Below are 21,880 nucleotides of genomic sequence, written 5' to 3'. Positions count from 1 at the left end.
ATGTCAGTCCCACCTGTGGTTGAACCACGACTGAGAATTAAGAATATTGATAATCACTAAGATCTAAATGTAATTGTTTGTTCTAATGAGTAGATCCAGTGGAGTTTACACAAGTGTTCACTTTCAAAGTGACTGTTGATTCAGTGAGTCTATTCTGGCTGAGACTAACAGTTGGATTTAGGTTATAATTGCACATGAATGTGTTGATGAGCTGATAAATGGACACTTTCCTCAAATGGTATCAGCTTCCAAAGAAGGCAGTGGTGTTATAGAGCTAGGGCTCACACAAGTGGATTTCTGGGATCTGATTGAGTCATCTGCCATTCAAGTCTGAGCTTAGCTATGGTCCCATAGTAACAGTGCTGGGGTGGGTTTCCCCAGCCACAGGTACAATTGCAGACTTCTCTACATTGTAATGCAAAGTACAGCGAGATGCCTTGGTTTTGAATGTGTAATAAAGACTCATTCACTCTACTGAAGACTTTTCCCTAGTGGTGATGAATGTGTGGAATGCATTATTAAAATTGTAAACAGCCCAGAGAGTGCTTGAAGCACTATGGGGCAGTGTATAAGCAACAGAATTAGCTCTCTTTTTTTGGCTTTTAATGAGGCTAGTTTAAACGGATTTGTTGCTACAGATTTACATACCAGCCTCCATTTCTGAACTCACCTTAATTTTATACCTATGGGATACGTCATGACAAATACCTGCACTTTAGAATGCACTAGTCAGTACACCACAGGAAACAAGTGAAAACAAGGTAGATTCTCAAACCAGTCACTAGGCATGCACTAGACTGAGAATGGAATGAACATCTCACTTCCCCATAACTTTTCCAACCATGCCATAAACTTTCAGCTGCACATTTTCCTCTGCCACCACAGATCACAGACATATGTGACCAATGGCTGATTTGGGTCAAGGAGGAGATGAACATCTCTGGAGGAGATGCTGTCTCATCCCAAAGTAGATTGTGTTTCTCTGTGTTGTTTGCTTTCATGTTCACATAACCCTTACAAAGGTGTCCAGTAGATGTAAACTAGATGATATATACCATGTTTCAGCAGGAAAATCAGCCAGCTAGATTTTTAGATTTGAGTTATGTCTAAAACAGAACCATCTGATATATAAGAAGGAAAAACAGCATAAATTGAGGCTATTCAAAGGAAGAGGGTGTTATTCAAACCATCCCAAGAAATAGCTCTCTCTCTCTCTCTCTCTCTCTCTCTCTCTCTCTCTCTCTCTCTCTCTCTCTCTCACTCACTCACTCAAACACACACACACACACACAGAGAGAGAGAGAGAGAGAGAGAGAGAGAGAGAGAGAGAGAGAAAGTCAGCATGTCATCCTTGGTCTAGGTGTTCTCAACATTGATAGTATTTCCAGGGCTTTCATTTTCACAGGGATAAACTATCCTGAAGAGTACATATAAATTTGTCTGATGTATGAGATTAAAATGCTGAGCTTTTCAACATTTTACATAAATAATATCTTTCTCAATGTAGCTGTCCTATATCTCTCCAAGGTGGCATTGTAACAGTTCACTTCCTATTTATTCAGCTAAACACATAGACATAATTCCTCCACCATTTCTACAAAAAGAAGTTGCTTCAGTTGCCTCCTCAAATTTACCCTTAATTGTGATTGATTTTCCTGCATAATGTTTGGGGAATTTATCACAGATAACTTCTGAGGGTTACTCATCAGTACGCTGGATTCTAGAATAACAGGACTCTTCAGTTGCCTGAATAGAGCTGGAAGATAAGATTTTGCTAAAGTGGTGGTGGCAGCAAAGAACGTATTCACTGCCTTCATCCCATAATGGGACCAAGTTCTTCAGATTTGTCCCATCATTGTAGTCTTCTTCCAAAATATTTTGTTCCCCTCAGCAGTACAGAAAACACGGGAAACCCATGCTTCGCACGCCCATGTAGAAGATACTTAGGAGAGGTTGTGTCAGTCACCCAGGTGATCATTCCATTCCACAAATCAGTCATGGTGTCAACAAGTTCACCAGCTGTAGAAACTAGGAAATCACCCAAATTCAAGAATCCTTCTGGATTCATTCCTCCCGGAGTAAAGCCTAGTTACTTTGGTCTCACACCCCAATAGAAATTAAGAGTTACAGCATATCTAAAAATAAGAAGTAGTGCTCTAAACCTGTGATTTCTTCTTTTGAACCCCCTGTCCACAGATCATCTTCATTCTGGCCAGCAAAGAACAGATGTAGAATATCCCCACCATTTGAATTTGGAATTACAAAAGAATTCTACAATGAGTCAATACATCTTGAGGAAACTGAGAGACCAAAGGATTTTACATGGTAGCCAAAGTCCCCTTGTATAAATTATTCCTGTGGAAGAGTTATGGCATCACATGCAGAGGGTGATTTTCAGTAACTAAAACGTCCTCCTTCTGTCACATACTTTGTCTGACCCATGAGTAATCCATGTCATTGCATGGAAGCTGTGGGAACTTTGGGATGGAAGGAGGAGGTTTTTACCTAAAATCTCTTGGCAGAGATTTCGGGTAGTTAGAGTTCTCCTTCTGTTCCATGGGGTCCAGTCAGTGAAATGGATTCCTCAGAAAATGGACAAGACAGAAGAAGGCCTTTGATTACTGAAAATCTACCATCCTGGCACTGTGATTACCCTTCTATATGTGTAACTTATGCAACAAGATTTGTGCTAGTTATATTTTCATGAAATTCTGTCCAATTTGAATAGTTGCCTGTGGATGATAACTGATATATCTTGGCTTTGGGCTTCTGACATGTGCCTGCTGTTAATATGCTATTTAGCCAAGCTTCCAAATTTGGTTTCTCTAATTCTTACCAGCCGTCAGATACAAGAAAACTGGCAGATATTCTGGAAGAAGGGCTTTTTTCATTTAAAGTTGAGTGACAATGAACTTGCTCAGAACGGAACATTTGCCATGGCAAAATTTATAAATCCTGTAGTCAAATTCTATATTCATTGGAGTCACATTTCAGTGTGGGTGGTAGCTCAGCCAAGGTGGAATCTGGGAGTAGTATGAAATAAAAGTTTCTCTACAGCTAAATTCTCTACAGAATTGATACTTTTGAATTGTGGTGCTGGAGAAGGCACTTGAGAGTCCCCTGGACTGCAAGGAGAACAAACCTATCCATTCTAAAAGAAATCAACCCTGAGTGCTCACTGGAAGGACAGATCCTGAAGCTGAGGCTCCAATACTTTGGCCATCTCATGAGAAGAGAAGACTCCTTGGAAAAGACCCTGATGTTGGGAAAGTGTGAAGGCAAGAGGAGAAGGGAATGACAGAGGACGAGATGGTTGGACAGTGTCATCGAAGCGACCAACATGAATTTGACCCAACTCCGGGAAGCAGTGGAAGACAGGAGGGCCAGGCATGCTCTGGTCCATGGGGTCACGAAGAGTCGGAAAAGGTGGTTCTTAACCTTTTTGAAAGAAACGCCCCCTTGAGCCATTGAGGAAGTTATCATCGCCCCCCTCTTATTTCTTATTATATCTTATTTATTTGTTTGTTTGTTTATTTATTTAAGACACTTAAATCCAATGACCCCTGAAAACAAATTCAATTCCAAGAAAATGAAATACCCCAAAAAGTAACATTTAATGATTTAGTTGCAAGCAAATTTTAAGACTCAAAAAGAAATATAAAAAGGGCATAAAATGCAGGAACTAAAAATTTCAAGACAAAAACTCTGAAACTAAATTAAGATAGGAGGAAAATATATATTCATGCACATTGTAAAAAGGCTGCAGCCATCTTCACAGGTTTGGCTTGCTTCAGCGCCCCCTACCGCCCCCTTCTGCTCCAGCGCCCCCACGCTGCCCCTTTTTGTTCTACCACCCCCCTGAAAAAGGAAATCGCCCCCTGGGGGGCATTATTGCCCAGGTTAAGAACCACTGGATTAAATGACTAAACAACAACAACAGCTAAATTGAGAGAAAAGGAAATAAGAGAATGCACTGAGGTGGGTCTTACAATTGCTCACTGTTTAACAACAACAACAACAACAACGATGATGATGATGATGATGCACCTTTGCAAATTCTGACTTATGGTGACCCTTTCCATTTAGGCAGTACTCAAAAGTGGTTTACTATTGCCTTCTTCTGGGGGTGCTCTGGGACTGTACACTTGCCCATGACTACACAGGCTGGCTTTCTTCCAGGAGGCACAATGGGGAATCAAACTCCCACCCTTAGGCTGCACAGCCAGACACCTAAACCATTGTGCTGTCAAAACCAATATAGTAATTGTGTGCCATCAAGTCAATCCTGAGTTATGTCAACCCTTCCCAGGGTTGTCTAGGTAGAGAATACACAGAGGTTGTTTACCATTCCTTTCTTCTGGCAGTGCCGTGGCACATTGGAGCTTGCCCAAGGCCATGGCAGTTGGCTTTTCTTGCTGGAGGCACAGAGTGGAATTGGACTCCCAACCTCTGGACTCCAGACTACTAAACTATCCTGTGAAAACACTACTTACCATAAAGGATCATGTACCTTGGTGGAACGTTTCTCCTCTGAGTGCCAGCTATGTTGTACGTTGTTTTCATCTGCCAGGGAGGCTATGTGTTTCTATCACACTGCCACCATCTGCTGCCACTGCTAGTTCCGTGGGTGCCCTCGGCAAAACCGGATCTCCGAACTAGGTCATGAAACAAACCACAAACCAGTATAGTGGGTCATATTTTCTAGTTTGTGGTTCAGTTTGTGCTTATCTCTAGTTGCAAGCTTAATGGTGATGTTTTAATTCCTATGTACTTAACTTTGAGAACCTTGTATATTAAATCTATTATGTTTCATTTACATGCACAAACACACCACATCAGTGCAATTGCCACATACTACTATTGCAACTTTTAAATATTAACATTGTTGACTGGAGGGAATCAAATAATGACACAGTTAGTGGCTAAGTTTTATTTTCAGCTATGAGAACTTGCAAAACGCTATAGCAAGATTTTATACTATTTTATGTATTTTATCTTTGTACAATCGGGTCTATGACCGCGTAATAAAATTTTATTTACTTACTTATTAACATTTCCATGAAAAAATCCTAATGGTCCTCCATTCAGGGTTCCACAGTTGCTTCGTTTCAGTAAGAACATAGGAAGAGCCCTGCTGGATCGGGCCAAGGATCCATCTAGTCCAGCTTTCTGTATCTCACAGTGGCCCCAACAGATGCCTCTGGGAGTCAAATCAGTGTCATTTTTATCATCTCGGGTTTTTGTTTCCTGTTTCAGGGTATATGCAGTGTACAATTCAGTAAAGGGATCGTGTTCAGAACCTGTTAGCTTCACCACGCACAGCTGTGCTCCGGAGTGCCCTTACCCACCCAAACCTTCACACAGGACCAAAAACTCCCTGACTTTGCAATGGAAGGTAAGCTGTGTAAAAGTCTTAAGGGTGAACTTAACAGAGTGGACCCAATAAATCAGTGGGATTTATGCAAATATTGATCTACCAGTCAGTAATTGCTTCAGTGCATCTACTCCTTTGGAGACTAGAAATGGGATTGGACTCGAGAGAGAGAGAAGTATAAGTTCTTCATGGCCTCTGTGAATCACATCCTGGGTAATCCGCACATGCGTGAAGCCTTGTCAGAATATTTTAGAGCTTCTGCGATAGCAAAAAAACACATTAGTATACACCCCTCCCCCTCAGTATATGTACCTTGGCACCAAGACTCTTCCTTCAGTTTCTTTCAACCACCATGTTGCTTCTGTGAGTCTTTATCCAAGAAGAAAGAAAGTCAACTCTTCAACCGTTCGGTGTCACCAGCATCTGTTTATTCCACTGTCATACAATGTGGTCCATTGACGCGCTTACCACCTCGACAGTCAGCTTGACAGCAGCCTCCGTTTCATCACCATTTGGATGATGGTTCTGATATCAATGATCCTCGATATCGACCATTGTCCATGGGTGCACCTTTGATGCTTACAATGGTCGACGATCCTCGATATTGACCCCTGTCTGTGTACGACCCATTGATGTTGATGCTGGTTGACGAACCTCAATACCGACCACTGTCCATGGATGCACCATCAACATCACAGCTCAGCATCGGCACCAGTATTTCAAGGCCCAGCCTCTTCATGCCGATATTGATGGTCAATCAGTTGACTCACAACATAAGGCTGATCAGTCTGAACAGGGCTCCAGACTTCAAACGCCATCCATATTGTTAACATCTCCAGATTCTGATCTCGCAGACGCAGACCCTCTATCTCCATCAGAGGACTTTCAGATTTATGCCTAACTGATGGTTTGCATGGCTAAATCTCTTGATCTACAAATCCATAGACCCCCCAACTGAACCAGCGGATCATCTTTACGATCCAGTCTCTAAAGATACCACCACACCAGTTCACAGTTCTATGCTTCCATCTCTCCTCAGCAGCTCCTAGGCACTCCTGGACAAAACCAGTGTCATCTCACTCTGTGTCGAAGCACATCAACAATCTTTATAGAGTGCATGACCTGGGAGCTGTCTTTCTATAAAAACAGCCAGCCCCCAATTCAATCTTTGTCGAGACTTCGCAATCCCATTCTCGACACGGACAAGTCCTCATACCGTCTAATAAAGATAGCAGGCACATCAACACCATGGGCAGATAGCTATATCCTTCTGCCACCTTCACCATGAAAGTTGCCAACTACCAGGGAGCCATAGGTACATACCAATGTTTCCTTTGGGACAATATGCCCACATTCATTGATGCACTTCCTGAAGATAAAAAGGTGCTGGCTCAAACCTTCCAGCAGGAAGGGCTCTCAGTTGCCACACAACAAATGCTGTCTGCCAGACATACTGTTGATGCCACAGCTAAATCAATGGCTACCTCTATAGCACTTCAGCATTTCACTTGCCTCAGAACCACTGGCCTTGCTGAGGATGCGCATGCACATATTGAAGACCTCCCATTCAACTGAGCAGGTCTTTTTAATGCTGAAACGGTTTACATCCTTGAAAATGTCCGAAAGAAAAGAACATCTGTTAGATGTTGGGGAGTCTAGCCCACATAACAGCAATGCCCTCAGCACATTCAGTGGTGCTGCCCTTACAATTCCTACCAAAAATCCCAGCATGAACCTCAGAGGCAAACATCCTACATGCCTTTACTACAAACAACAACCTTAATGAGCCAAACCCCACCAGCCAACCACAACCAGGCACAATGACCACAAGCCCAGACATCATGTTTGATGCCCAGCTGGCCAAGATCCCATCACATTCTCACAATTTCCCTGCTTCCCTTTGGAAACACTAACCTGCATGGGAAAGCATCACCACAGATGCTTGGGTCCTTTCCATCATTTGAAGCGGGTACCGCATACAATTCCATCAGCTCCCTCTATCATCGCACATCATCACATTTCCATCACAAGCCCTGCAAGATGAAATGCAAACACTACTACTCAAAGATGCCATAGAACCGATACAACAGACAAACCGAGATTTTTTTTCTTTTGTTATTTTACCATCCCCAAAAAGACGATAACAGACCCACCACATGCCCTATTACGAGTCACTCCAAAACCCACCACCCAGCTTTCCTGGTGGCACTCTACTCAAAACCTTACCATGAGTCGGCCCTTCCAACAACCACGTCCTCAAATGGAAGTTACCACCGATGCCAGTCTCATGGGCTGGGGTGCTCATTGCAAATCCCTACAAATTCATGCTCAGTAGTCACAAGGAGAAAAACTGCTCCATATCAACAAGCTGGAACTTTTAGCAGTAATAAAAGCTTGCAAGGCTTTCAGAAACCATCTTACCAGCAAAATGGTTCAAATCACCACAGACACCACCACCACGATGTATTACATTCTCAAAGAAGGGGGCATCCACTCCCCAAACCTCCTTTATCTCGCTGTTGACCTAAGGGAATGGTGCTTAGCCCATCATATCTGCCTCACGGCAATACACGTAGCCAGTCAAGACAACAATCTGGCAGATCTTCTCAGCTACATTCCTCATTGCTATTACGTTGGCACATTGTGGCAGTAAACTTGCAGCCTTGTGATCTGATTATCCTTCTCTCCAATTTTATCCAGATAAGGTCAAGCTGTTTATAGACATTTCTTTTTTGGCCCAAAGTTGTCTCCCAGTTTCATCTGTCACAACTGTTGGCTCTTCCGTCTTTTTTCCTGTCTCCATCTACTCCTCAGGAAAAAATCCTTCATACTTTGGATGTGAGGAGGACTCTTCCTTTCTACTTAGACCACATGCAACCCTTTAGACGTTCAGCTCGACTTTTTGTCAGCTAGCAACTCCCTACTAAAGGCTTCAAGTGACCTCTCAGAGGATATCTAAATGGGTTGCTTTCACCATTCACCTGGCTTACCAGCTAACTGCCAGCTCCACAATCTGTTTGCCCTCATTCTACCAGGGCCGTGGCAACATCTACAGCATTTCTTCACTGTGTTCCCCTTCCAGACATCTGCACCTCTGCCACATGGTCACAGCCGTCCATATTTTATTTATTTATTTATTTGTTTGTTTGTTTGTTTGTTTGTTTGTTTGTTTATTTATTTATTTATTTATTTATTTATTTATTTATTTATTTATTTATTTATTTATTTATTTATTTATTTATTTATTTGATTTTTATCCTGCACCATCAGGGTGGCTTACATAAAATCATTCATAAAAACAATATACGTATACAGTTAAAACAACAATTTAAATTAAGAAGATTAACATTTGGTCAAGATGGAAAGAAATAAAGAAAACTAAATAAAAAGAAAAATCAAGTATTGATAGGAGGGAAGGCCTGCTTAGAGAGCCAGGTCTTTAATTGGCTCTTAAAAACAGGGTGCCAGGCGAATTTCTGATGGCAAACTGTTCCAAAGTTGAGGGGCCACTGGTGAGAAGGCCCGATTTCTTGTTCTTTCTTTTTGGACCTCTCTCGGCGTTAGGCTCTTCAACCGTCTTTCCTGGCTATGACGAGTGACTCAAGTAGATCTAGGTGGGAGAAGGCGTTCTGCTAAATATCGAGGTCCTAAACCATTAGGGCTTTATAAATCATCATCAACGCTTTGAAATCAATGTGGAAACGAATGGGCAGCCAATGCAATGCAGCCAGAATGGGAGAGATATGCTGATATTTTCTTGCTCCACTAAGTAGTCTGGCTGCCGCATTCTGCACCATTTGAAGCTTCCACATCAATCTCAAAGGTAGCCCCACATAGAGCGCATTGCAGTGGTCTTATCTTGAGATTAAAAGCACATGGACCAGAGTGGTGAGGGCTCCACCACCAAGATAGGGACGCAGCAGGGCAATCTGCCACAGATGGTAATAGGTGGAGCGGACCGCTGACGCCACCTGGGTTTCCATGGTGAGCGTCGGATCCCTAAGCTACAAACCTCACTCTTCGCGGTGAGTCACTCTCCCCCAAAAGAGAGGGAGTTTCCCAAGCCACTAATGGAGGGGCCACCCACCCTCAAGACCTCTGTCTTGTCCGGGTTCATTCATCAAGCACTACAGATTGGACGTTCAGCAGAAATCTGATGTTCTCTTTGGATGTGCTGTGTTATCCTCTATCTTGGTGTGACACCGTCCTCTGGATAAGACAGCTTGTTAGTGTGATTCACAGAGGCCATGAAAAAGAACGACAGGTTACTCACCTGTAATTGTAGTTCTTCGAGTGGGCCTCTGTGATTCACACATCCCAAACCCAACCTCCCCACTATCACGCCCTCCATGCTTGTTTTTTGTGGCGGTTGACCTAACTGAAGGGAGAGTCTTGGCGCCAAGGTACATATACTGAAGGGGATGAGTCTACACTAATGTGTTTTTTTGCTACCGCAGAAGCTCTAGAATATTCCGACAAGGCTCAGCGCATGTGCGGATTACTCAGGGTGTGAATCACAAAAGCCCACTTGAAGAACTATAATTATAGGTGAGTAACCTGTCGTTACTCTTATTCTTTGATTGTCTGTTACCAGAGTGTTTTTATAAAACAACTGACTGCTATGACTAAGAAGAAGCTTGTTCCCATAAGCACCAACATTTCCACTCTGCCGCCATCTGAAAGTTTTCCTTCTTTTATGTAGGCTCTTCCTTTGCTGCAGATAAGGGAAGGCTGCTCTGTCCTCCTCCAAACAAAAAGGAGCTGTTAACACATTTCTCTTTCCTGCTCAGGCGGAAAGGAAGAGAGAAGTACAAGCTATATTGCATACATTGCATGCATTTTTTAAAAAGTTTCTTCACAGGGTTAGTAAGCATTAAACCTGTTTTCTGGTAAGAGAAGGTAGCCCCATGTGATGTGTAGCCCTGAGACTTGCTCATTCTTATTCAGCAAATATTTCAGGATACTCACAGCTGGGAAGGAGAGGGAGTACAGCCATGTGGACTCATAAGGAAAGAAATTCGGAGCAGGTGGTTTGAGGTACATTCATTAATGAACTGCAGAAAATCCTGCTGGAAATTAAAATTGAAAAACTGTGGATAGGTAGGGCCAACGGGGAAAATGAATAAAGTTGGCTTGGAGCCAACCTTCCCTCTCTGGTTCCACGACTCTGCAGATTTTGGGTAATTTCAGATGCTAGATCAGGCAAATCTTTTTCCAAATGCTAGGCTCAAGTTGAAGTTCCGTGCCTTATGGGTCTTTATCGTGAACCTTTCCAACCCCCCCCCCCCAAGACTTCTTTCAGTTTGCCTGCTTATGTAAGGGGGCCCAGGCACCCGCCTGCTTTTCTTTCACTTTCCCAGCAGTGGGCTTTTCAGTCCCTCCTGTTCTCTTAACACCTACTTCTCACAAACGAGGCAAACTCTGTCATGGCGTTCAGTTTTTGTTTTCTATGGTTTTCCTTTCAGAAAGTTAGGGGTTTCTGTAACATTTCCACTCATTTTAAATATTAATATTATTATATAATAATAAATTTTGAAAGAGTTTGGATGAGTTGTTTTAAAACTGGCCCAAATTGTCCAGGTTTGATCATTCCCTCATAGACTTTCTTCTCAGCTGGTGCAATGTGGCCTCAGCTTTACATCAGAGGGGGGAGGAAAGCCTCTTAAACCAGGGGTTCAAAAAGTGTGTGCCATGCCTAGCACCCTGCTCCCTGGTACGCCATCAAGCCAGCCAGGAGCAATGCAAAAGCTTCTCTTTGTTTTTTCACCAAGCTGACAGTTGTGGTGGTCCTTCTGTTGTTGCTCTTTTGGCTCCATTTCTGCCTCCTTTGGGCATCTTTGCTCTGCCCCACACCCCTCGCCACTCCTCCTGCTGTGATGCCGCCACTGACGGGAACCACTAGCACTTCGGGAAACACTGCTTTAAAATAAAGAGACAATAAATGACAACCGTAAATATGTAAGCGGGATCCATAGCGGAGATCAATTCAACCTTCCGTGTGCCACAACCGTATGAACTTCTAGGTGTACACATTTCAGAGCATCTGATTCTTCTAAGCTTTTTTTTAACAAGCTCTATCCTGTCCTTCTCTTTTCACATATAGGCCCCTATTGACAACGGTTCAAAAATCACCAGCTACCTGTTAGAATGGGATGAGGTAAGTGATACTACTCGGTAAAATGTGTATTCTTGCTTTATAATAAAATAATAACCATGCGGCCATAAGTCAGTCTTGATTTATAGCTACCCTTTTCCAGTAGAGAATATGCAGAAGTAGTTTATTGTTCTCTTCCTCTGGGGGTGCCCTGGGACTGTACAGCTTGCCCAAGGCCACAGAGGCTAGCTCTGCTCCTGGGAGGCACAGTGAGGAATCAAACTCCCAAACTCTGGATCTGCAGCCAGATATCCATCCATGGGGGGGGATATTAAATCAAAATTGTTTCCAAATATATTATTGTTGTTTAGTTGCTAAGTCATGTCTGACTCTTCGTGATCCCACGGACTACAGCACGCCAGGCCTTCCTGTCTTCACTGTCTACCCGAGTTTGGTCAAATTCATGTTGGTAGCTTCAATGACACTGTCCAACCATCAGATCGTCTGTCGTCCCCTTCTCCTCCTGCCTTCTCACTTTCCCAACATCCGGGTATTTTCCATGGAGTCCACTTTCTGCCACCAGAGTGGTATCATCTGCATATTTGAGGTTGTTAATATTTCTTCTGGCAATCTTGATTTCGGTTTGGGATTCCTCCAGTCCAGCCTTTTGCATGATGTATTCTGCATATAAGTTAAATAAGCAGGGAGACAATATACAGCCTTGTCATACTCCTTTCCCAATTTTGAACCAATCAGTTGTTCCATATCCAGTTCTAAATGTTGCTTCCTGTCCCACATATAGGTTTCTCAGGAGATAGATAAGGTGGTCAGGCACTCCCGCTCCTTTAAGAACTTGCCATAGTTTTCTGTGGTCCACACAGTCAAAGGCTTTTGCACAGTCAATGAAGCAGAAGTAGATGTTTTTCTGGAACTCTCCATAATCCAGCGCATGTTAGCAATTTGGTCTCTAGTTCCTTTTCCCCTTCGAAACCCATCTTTTACTTCTGGGAGTTCTCAGTCCACATACTGCTGAAGCCTTACTTGTAGGATTTTGGGCATAACCTTGCTAGCATGTGAAATGAGTGCAATTGTACGGTAGTTGGAGCATTCTTTGGCACTGCCCTAATTTGGGATTGGGATGTAGACTGATATTTTCCAATCCTCTGGCCACTGCTGAGTTTTCCAAAAAATATGCCAAAAGACGACCTTAACGGCATCGCCTTTTAAGATTTTAAATAGTTCAGCTGGAATGCCATCACCTCCACTGACCTTGTTAGCCATGCTTTTTAAGGCCCACTTGACTTCACTCTCCAGGATGTCTGGCTCTTGACGAAACTCAGCCTTTGCCCTGCTTCGCTTTGAACTCCAAGGCCAAACTTACCTGTTGTTTCTTTTATCTCTTGACTCCCTACTTTAGCATCCCAATCCCCTATAATGAGAAGAACATCTTTTTTGGCATGAGTTTTAGAAGCCTGTAAGTCTTCATAGAATTGGTCAATTTCAGCTTCTTCAGCATTGGTGGCTGGCGTATAAACTTGGATTACTGTGATGTTGAAAGGTCTGTCTTGGATTCGTATTGAAATCATTCTATCATTTTTGAGATTATATCCCAATACAGCTTTTCCCACTCTTTTGTTGACTATGAGGGCTACTCCATTCCTTCTACGGGATTCTTGCCCACAATAGTAGATATGATAATCATCTGAATTGAATTCACCCATTCCTGTCCATTTTAGTTCACTGATGCTCAGGATGTCAATGTTTATTCTTGCCATCTCCTGTACGGCCGCCTCCAGCTTCCCAAAGTTCATAGGTCTTACATTCCAGGTTCCTATGCAGTATTTTTCTTTGCAGCATTCCTTTCACTTCCAGGCACGTCCACAGCTGAGCGTCCTTTTGGCTTTGGCCCAACCACTTCATTAGCTCTGGAGCTACTTGTACTTGTCCTCTACTCTTCCTCAGTAACATGTTGGATGCCTTCAGACCTGAGGGGCCCATCTTCCAGCATCATATTCTTTAGCCTTTTGTTTCTGATCATGGGGTATTCTTGGCAGAGATACTGGAGTGGCTTGCCAGTTCCTGCTCCAGGTGGATTGCGTTTGGTCGGAACTATCCACTATGACCTGTCTGTCTTGGGTGTCCCTGCAGGGCATAGCTCATAGCTTCCCTGACTTACTCAAACCCCTTCGCCACGACAAGGCAGCAATCCGTGAAGGGGATTGAAACAATAATGATACTCATGTCCAGAGAAATAGCAGGATTCTGGCCACTGCATGTATTCCCCATCCCCCCTACCAAGATTTTGTTCCTGTTTCTCCTAGGACAAACCTCTATTAGATTGTGTGAAGCAACACACAATCTAATAGAGGCTTGGCGTAGGAGAATCCTGGTAATGTTTCCTTTAAAGTAAGGCTATAGTATTTTGTGGACAAGGAATTTCTTATTTATTTGTTGCAATCTTTTATCTGCATTTTAAATGACAAAAAAATCTCCCAAGGTGGCAAACTAATAACATCATTAAAAACACACGCACAATAAGCAGTAACAGTATGTCTTCAATGTGTTCAGTTACCGAGATCCATGACGTTAGATGTTTAATGATAGATTGTCCTGTATAGCAGTGGTCCCCAACCTTGGGCCTCCAGATGTTCTTGGACTACAACTCCCAGAAGTCTTCACCACCACCTCTGCTGGCCAGGATATCTGGAAGTCCAAGAACATCTGGAGGCCCAAGGTTGGGGACCGCTGCTGTACAGGATGTGAAAGCCTAGCTGAAGAAGGTTGGAAATCTTTCCCCCCCTGTTATTCTATTGGTAAAGGTTTTGTGGATAGTTCACCTGTGCCCCTTTCTCTATGTCTAAGGTTATGACTTCACTGCCAATTCAGAGTGATTCAACTTCACTGCGGTTTGATTCTCAGCCTTTCTTCTGTTTCTGTTCACACAGGGGACATGGATCCTTACAGTGTGATCCACATTTCAATCCACAGACATGCACCCCTTTCTCCCTCCCTCCCTCCTTCCATACATTTCCATGTTCTTGCCTCTGCCAATCTTTTTATGGTTTGCTTTTAAAAAATATTTTCAGTGTAAACTAGTACCGTGTGTTCCCAAAAATAAGACAGGGTTTTATATTAATTGTTGCCCCAAAAAACGCATTAGGGCTTATTTTCAGGGGATGTTTTATTTTACAGTCATGTCATCTTCTGGTTGCTGCACAGTTCTGCACATTGGTGGAAGGCGAGGTTTCATTTAACTAGGAATTATTTGGGGGGTAGGGCTTATATTACGAGCATCCTGAAAAATCATACTAGGGCTTATTTTAAGGTTAGATCTTATTTTCGGGGAAACAGGATTCAATGCAATGAATCAGTGCTGAACTTGCTTATTCAAATAAATAAAAAAAATCAGGGATGCTCAGGACAGATCGCAAGGGTGGGTATTCCCATGGTGTCTAAATATCAGGCCCCAAGAGTTCAGCTGATTCAAATTGATGTTTGCATCATGTGATCAGTAAAAAAGTTACGAATTCATCCATTTTATAACTGTAGTAAATCCCACGGTGCATGAGCGTATAGTTGCAACCCTTAGATAGTGGAAGAAAGATGTGTCTCTCTCTGCTTGTGTAAATGTGTGTAGCAGATACAAGTGACTCTGCATAGATACACACTTTGTCCTTTCTGCATCCACAGTTTCTGTACTTATAGCTCCCTGTAGCTGTTTCTCCCTGGCAGAGATCCAAATGTTTTTTGGAAAAACATGCATATGAGATGCTGCACAGGGAAAACCACTGGTGGATGTCTGGTGATCTGGAATTGCAAATTAACTGCTTTTAAAGTCCAGTGGATACTTCATTATTTATTATAACAGAATCAGAGTACAATATTGTGCATTTCCAATTAGTTAGTCCTTGGAATACTGATCTTACAAAGGTAATAGGCAATATTTAGTGACAGATATTATGACTTCAGAGAAAAATGAGAAAAAGAGGATGCCCCTGACCTTGGTAAATTATCATAATTTATTTTCATTCCCTCTGAAATGGGATGTACATTGCAAGGCAATTATAAGCCAATCTTTTTCAACATGACATAAAATAGAAAAAGTAATCTGTAAAGCAGCAGAGAATTCTATGAAATCTGTAAGGTTCATGGACCTGCTTGGTTCAAATTCTCCTGAACAGCAACAGGTACTCAAATGTCTGTTATTTTGAGAGCAGGAAGATTTCCAAGCAATTAATGCCTAGCTAATTAAAAATATCAGCTGGGTCTCTGATGTGATTTCATGTGGAACATGAAATATAATCTATTGTAAGACATTTAAAATAGAAGCCAATTCAAAGTTAGCCTTAGAAATATGAAATGTCAGTTGTGGTAGCAAATGTATGTGTGTATGGACTAGCTTTTTCTAAGTAATGAAATTAAAGAGGTCATCTTTAGTTTGGGTTCCTTTGAGGAGAAAGGTGGGGTAAAAATATTTTTCAATAAATTAAATAAATAAATCTGAAAAAGCTGCTTGAGCCTTGAGCAAACCACTCAAGGAGCTGGTTTGTCTGGCAAAATATTCTTTTGTTGTATTTGTGTGTGAATTTACTTGTTCTCCATTGTATTATTCAATTGATGATTTTTGTAAAAAAAAATTATTGTGTATGTATATTCAAATAAACATGGCAATCTGGTCTCAGTGAGTCTGGCAACCAGTCAGTTAAATGTTGCAAAGGTTTGGCAAGGAGCATTAATTAAACCACTTTCACCTCTAAAATGCAGGGTTTGCAAAAGTCACTTTTATGGTACTACAACTCCCAGATTGCCCATCACCCTTTCTTGTCAAGACCCATTTCACAGGGTTATTGCAAGTTAAACGTGTGGAGAGAAAGGAATGATGTACAACTTGAACTCATTGAAGGAAAGACAGGATATAACTGTAACCAACTCACTAACAAATAAATAAGGCAGCCAGAGAGCCGATAAAGAACAAAGGGACCAGATCCATACTGATTGGGGGTTCTCTACTGCCCCACTCCCTTTGCCATTGTCTTAATCATCTGACTCTTATAGTTTGGTATAAATGTTATATATTGCTCTTCTATAGAGCTGAAGTTTTGAGTGTTCTGAAAAAAAAACACAATTTCTTCTAAATGAGAAGCAACATATTTATTAATTTAAAATATTTTTACCCCACCTTTCTCCTTAAGTACTTAAGGTGGCTTACATGGTAAAAAGACAGTATGTAAAGCTAACAACAGTAAGTATACAAATACTAAAAGGATCAAACAAATACCACTCTAAAAATGATAAACAAAAGCAACATCAAAATACATTCAAAGCAGTAAGGCACAACAATACATTTAAAAAAAATCTCACTCAGGGAGCCTAACACTCAGGGAAAGCTTGCCTGAAGAGAAAGGACTTTGCCTGCTTGCGGAAGGACAGTAAAGATGGGGCCAGGCTAGCTTCCTGTAGGAGGGAGTTCCAAAGTCTTGGGGCAGCAACAGAGAAGGCTCTCTCCTGGGTCCCCATCAGACACATCTATGAAACTGGCAAGACCGAGAGAAAGGCCTCTCCTGATGATCTTAACACCCAAGAAAGGAGTTGCAGTCCTTGAGGTAGCTTGGACACAAGCCATTTAGGATTGAATTGGTTATTGTGCCCAGAAATGAATTGTCAGACAGAGGAACTGCGGTAAGGGAGGGGGGGGTTATGTGTTCCCTGTAATCAGCACCTATCAGAATCTGGTTGGTGTGTTTTGGACCTTTTGAAGTTTCCTAATGCTTTTCACATGTAGCCTCACTAGAGCACATTACAGTTATGCAGCTGGGATTACTGTTTCAGACAATCTCCCAGCTTTGTACGCAGAAAGAATGTTAAATTACCTTTTTGGCATAGGTAACTTAATGCATCTAGCTTAATTCACCTCAGGCTTACAAAGACCTGGGGTTTTGCTTCATGTTATCCCATTTAATCCAGGATCTGAATCTGAAATTGAATTTTGTATGTTAGATCATTTGTTAACAGTTTTGGTTTGAGATATACAGATATGTAGGAAGTGCCGTGTGTGTATGTGCCTCTAACAATGATGACAGGCAGAAAATCAAACATTTGCGCTCTTAAGAAAAAGCCCCTTATATGAATTTGTATAAGTCATATGCTTTCCTCTTTCAGGGAAAAAGGAGCAATGTTTTCAGAGAATGTTACTTTGGGAGCCAAAAACATTACAAGGTGACAAAGCTCTGTCCAGCTGTGGGCTACACATTCCGATTAGCAGCTCAGAATGACATAGGCATTAGGTAAGTCCTTGCTTCATACAGACTCCGTTAACAAGCATCCAGCTGGGTCAGAGCAAAGGCCTGCCTAGTCCAGCATCCTGTTTGTCACAGCAGGCAGATTTGTGTGTTTGCAGAGATGTTTATACAGTGGTGCCTCACTTAACAATTGCCCAGCATTATGACGAAATTGCTCTACGATGATCTCTAAACGATGGTTAAATAGGGTTTTTTCGCTTTGCAATAATCAGTTCCCTGCTTCGGGAACCGATTCTTCACAAAACGATTTTTAACAGCTGGTCGGCGGTTTCAAAATAGCTGCCGGGTGCTTAAAATGGCCCCCTGCTGTGTTTAGGGACAGATTCCTTGCTATACAGGCAGCGAAAATGGCCGCCGTATGGAGGATCTTCACTGGATGGTGAATTTTTACCCCATTGGAATGGATTGAATGGGTTTCAATGCATTTCAATGGGGTTCTTAATTTCGTTTTACAATGTTTTCACTAAACGGCGATTTTCCTGGAAGGGATTATCGTCGTTAAGTGAGGCACCACTGTACCTGCATTTTGGCATTGAATTCACAGCTGAAAATAAAAGTGCATCAGTTAGGGTTAAACAGGGATTATTAAGAGGAAGCAAAGCATAGCTCAGCTCAAGTTCCGGGATGGTACTTGGTGAAACAACTAAGTAGTGCCAAAGTATTAAAATAAGATTCCAGAAGTAATGCAGATGTAATTCAGGCAGAGAAGCAGCCAGACCTCTGAGGATTAACAGCTAATATAAAGGATATATATTGATCTAGAATTCCTTCTAGGTAGCCAAAGGACAGGAATGTTTGACTGGTTCTGCAGCTTCCTTGTCATTTGGGATACCAGATAAAACTAGCTGTTATAGAACTGAGGCTCTGGACCAACATTCTCCAGACAACAACAACTCCGATTTTTTTTGTTCTGTCTTTAATTTGCAAAATACCTCTGCTCTGAAGAAAGCAGTACTGTCACCTTCATCTGCCCTGTTATCTAATGAAGGTTCAATCTGAGGTGAAACAAGCAGAGCCCTATATCTGCACCACCGCCTATTACTATGATTTTGTGCATAATTTAGAATACATATAATGTGCATGTAGAAAGCAAAATTTATGTGGGCTGGGGAGGTTGCTACTTGATGAACACATCACCAAGACACTCAGTATTTCCTGTTGTGTTCTTGGCCTCTGGGTCACCCTTTGTTTTTCCTGCTGCTCTTACAGTGGCTTTAGCCAAGAAGTTGTCTGCTACACATCAGGAAATATTCCTCAGACCCCTTCGGCACCACGGCTCGTCCGGGCTGGAGTCACATGGATCACCTTACAGTGGAATAAAGCAGAAGGTTGCACACCAGAAGAAGTAATTTCATACACTCTGGAAATGCAGGAGGATGATAATGTAAGTTCCCAATGAAGACATCTGGATCCAGAAACATCTGGAGCTAACAGGAATTGTAGGAGTTCATCCTGCCTTTTTTTTTTCATATGTGTCCGAAAGAGGAGTCAGTCATTGGAGGAAGGGACCCATCAGATTTCCCTTTCTCTTCAGCCCCTGAAAAGTGCACAGAGCTCTTTGATGATATTTACCACTCCTTATATCTTCGCTATGTAAGAAAATTTACAAGGCAGGAGTGAAGCAAATTGCCCAAATCTTCAGCAAAAGTCTACCTATCATTTAGCAGCTCATGAACTCAAGGCTCGGTGAGAAAGGAGAACACTCCACAGAGGACTGGAGGGGCAGAAAACAAAAAAGTAGACGGGGTAGAATAAGAATGGAGTATTCTGGACCAAGGCATGGCCCTTGACTGGAAGTAGCGTTGAAGAAGACCTTGCTCTGTACTGCAGTGTTTGGTTGGAGGTATCATGTAGCTGTTTTAAGATCCGTACCTCTGGACATTCCTGTGATTATTCTAGCTTGAAGGGAAAGGGGTTGAGTTTTCATCCTCTTTATTATTTAGTAGAGCAGCAGTTGAAGAGACTCAAAGCCCCATTATGACTAAGGGTATGTCATAACTCAGCTATATTTATTAAACTTAGTGATTTTTAAAAATGTTTTTAAATTTGTTTTTACTTTTGTTTTTAGTATTGATATATGCATAATTGCTAGGTTATAGTTCTATGAAATATTTATGATATTTTAAAGCTGTTGACTTTTGTATAGTTTTAATTGTTCTGAGCCACCTTCAGTCCCCTAAGAGGGGGAAAGTGGTATACAAATAACAGCAACAATAACGATAGCAGTAGCAGTAACTAGCACGACAAGAACATTTGCGTTGCTTTTATGAAAGAGTTTTCTGAACCCATGGTAAACAGAGGTTTAAATTAACAAAATTTCATCTGACCCAGAATACTTAATCTGTGAACCAAAGTCTTGCCTGTCAAACATGCCAAGGTGAAATGCCGTGCTTTGGCTTTTCTATATAAAACCTTTAAAAATGGATAAAATCTTGCTATGATATTACATAGCATCCAGTATTGAAGGGGTCCCAAGGTAGTTCTGTGCCTTTCCCAAAAAAAATGAGACAATTTGTGTCCCAGCCCCAGATACATGCAGTCAGATCACTAAAAGCTGTTCTGAGCACTCTGGAGCTTACAGTGATGTGTTGACACTCTGTATTATAGTTCCCTTTCATTAGTAATTTTCCCTGGAAAGCAATTCTCAATTAACTTGCAGGTGTGCGATTGTGATGACACCCAGATGTGTAAGGAGTGTCATCCACTCACAGCTCTGTGAGTTAATGGGGGAAAATGGGTCTCCCCAATTTATGCAGTTGATTGCAATCTCATTCTGGCATTTTACTGCAGTATAACCAACAGTGCACAACTACACTGGGGAAATCTGTTCTGAAACCGTGGAAAGGCCTGTAGCACAAAGCATCCAAGAGAAGTTCTTTCTGCCCATTTTAGTGCATCAGGATGAGTACTGTACAGGCCTCTGTGAACCATCTGCTCCAATGGAATCTTTTCACCTAGCACAAAAACAAGCAGTTACACCCAGATGACAGCTTGTGTCTGTTTGCTTTGCTGGCATGTTGCCCTGATTTTTCCCATTGTGCTGGAGTGGGGGGGACAGACCATAATTTATTATTTCCATACTTGATGGTGCTGTAGCTCATGCTGTTGATCCAGAGATGTGATATATTCTGCAATTATTCTGCTGTCCGCCCTGCTTTCCCACCCAAATATTTGGACTTGCTTCATTTTCTTGGCAAAAGTCTACATGTTTATAAAGATCATAATTACATGTTAAAGGAGGTGCATATTTCCTTGCTATTATGTTTTCTTCCCAAGCAAGCAATTCCTTTTAAAACTCTGTGCTTGAGCAATACGTGGTAAATAAAGTCTGTGTTGACTTCCAACTGACTTTCCAATTCTCCTATCACAAAGCAAAAGCAAGCTAATTTGCTTCTAATGACAGGCTCACTAGCGTGTCTAGTTTGAGCCAAGCCTTCTCCTCCTCTGTGCACTTGGGAAACAAGTGAGAGCCTCTCTCAAAATGAAAATTCATTGTGCTGTGCTTGAGATGTCATTTCTCGGCACAAGAGGGAGCCAGTTTGCCTCTCAGAGTAAAGGGATATCCTTAAAACTGCAAGATGGGCTTTAGAGGAAACTAGGTTTAGAGGAAACCTAGCTCTGTGCTACACATGCAGAGCCCCCATCACTGTATAGAACAATTGCATGTTGGCTTGGTGGTAGCGAAATCAGTTGGAATTAAAACCAGAGTAGTCCAGGACAAAGATGACAAGTGGCAAAGACAGTTTTAATAGGTGTGCTCGATTTTAGTTCTAAGGTTGCCAGCTTAAGTTTGCCAAGGTTTTTCCTGGAGCTTATAAAAGTTTTTTTTTAGACTACAGTTCTCAGAATTTCTCTACCTACATGAAACTGGGGGAATTAGGAAGCTGAAATCCTAAAAGTAACTGTTCCCCCCCCCCTTTGAATGGCCATCCAGCTGGCTCACTTGGGACACCAAGCTGTGGTTTGATAGCTCATGTCCAAACCTTAGATCTATGCATTCCTTTCCCTAACCCCTGCTGAGCCTTTAACTACTGCACAGATGCCGTTATGGGCCTGAAAATAAATGTGACTCAGAACATTTCGAAAGAGATTTAAAGGGGAAAAAGTTTTTGA

At 42.0% G+C, this 21,880-nt stretch overlaps 1 protein-coding gene across 1 annotated transcript in view; it reads left to right on the top strand.

Annotated features, from left to right (window-relative positions):
* The window catches only part of FNDC3B (fibronectin type III domain containing 3B), a 351,384-nt gene that overhangs the window by 253,187 nt on the left and 76,317 nt on the right, over positions 1-21,880 (top strand). The window contains exons 10-13 of the mRNA XM_020793802.3: positions 5,257-5,395; positions 11,478-11,531; positions 17,628-17,752; positions 18,977-19,151. Coding sequence (XP_020649461.3) covers positions 5,257-5,395; positions 11,478-11,531; positions 17,628-17,752; positions 18,977-19,151 — 493 coding nt within the window. The remainder of the gene's footprint in view (positions 1-5,256; positions 5,396-11,477; positions 11,532-17,627; positions 17,753-18,976; positions 19,152-21,880) is intronic.

This window comes from Pogona vitticeps, chromosome 3 (assembly GCF_051106095.1).
Source record: "Pogona vitticeps strain Pit_001003342236 chromosome 3, PviZW2.1, whole genome shotgun sequence".
NCBI classification, from domain to species: Eukaryota; Metazoa; Chordata; class Lepidosauria; order Squamata; family Agamidae; genus Pogona; species Pogona vitticeps.
Note: the sequence above shows the minus strand (reverse complement) of the source record. Positions and strands in the feature narration are given on the sequence as shown.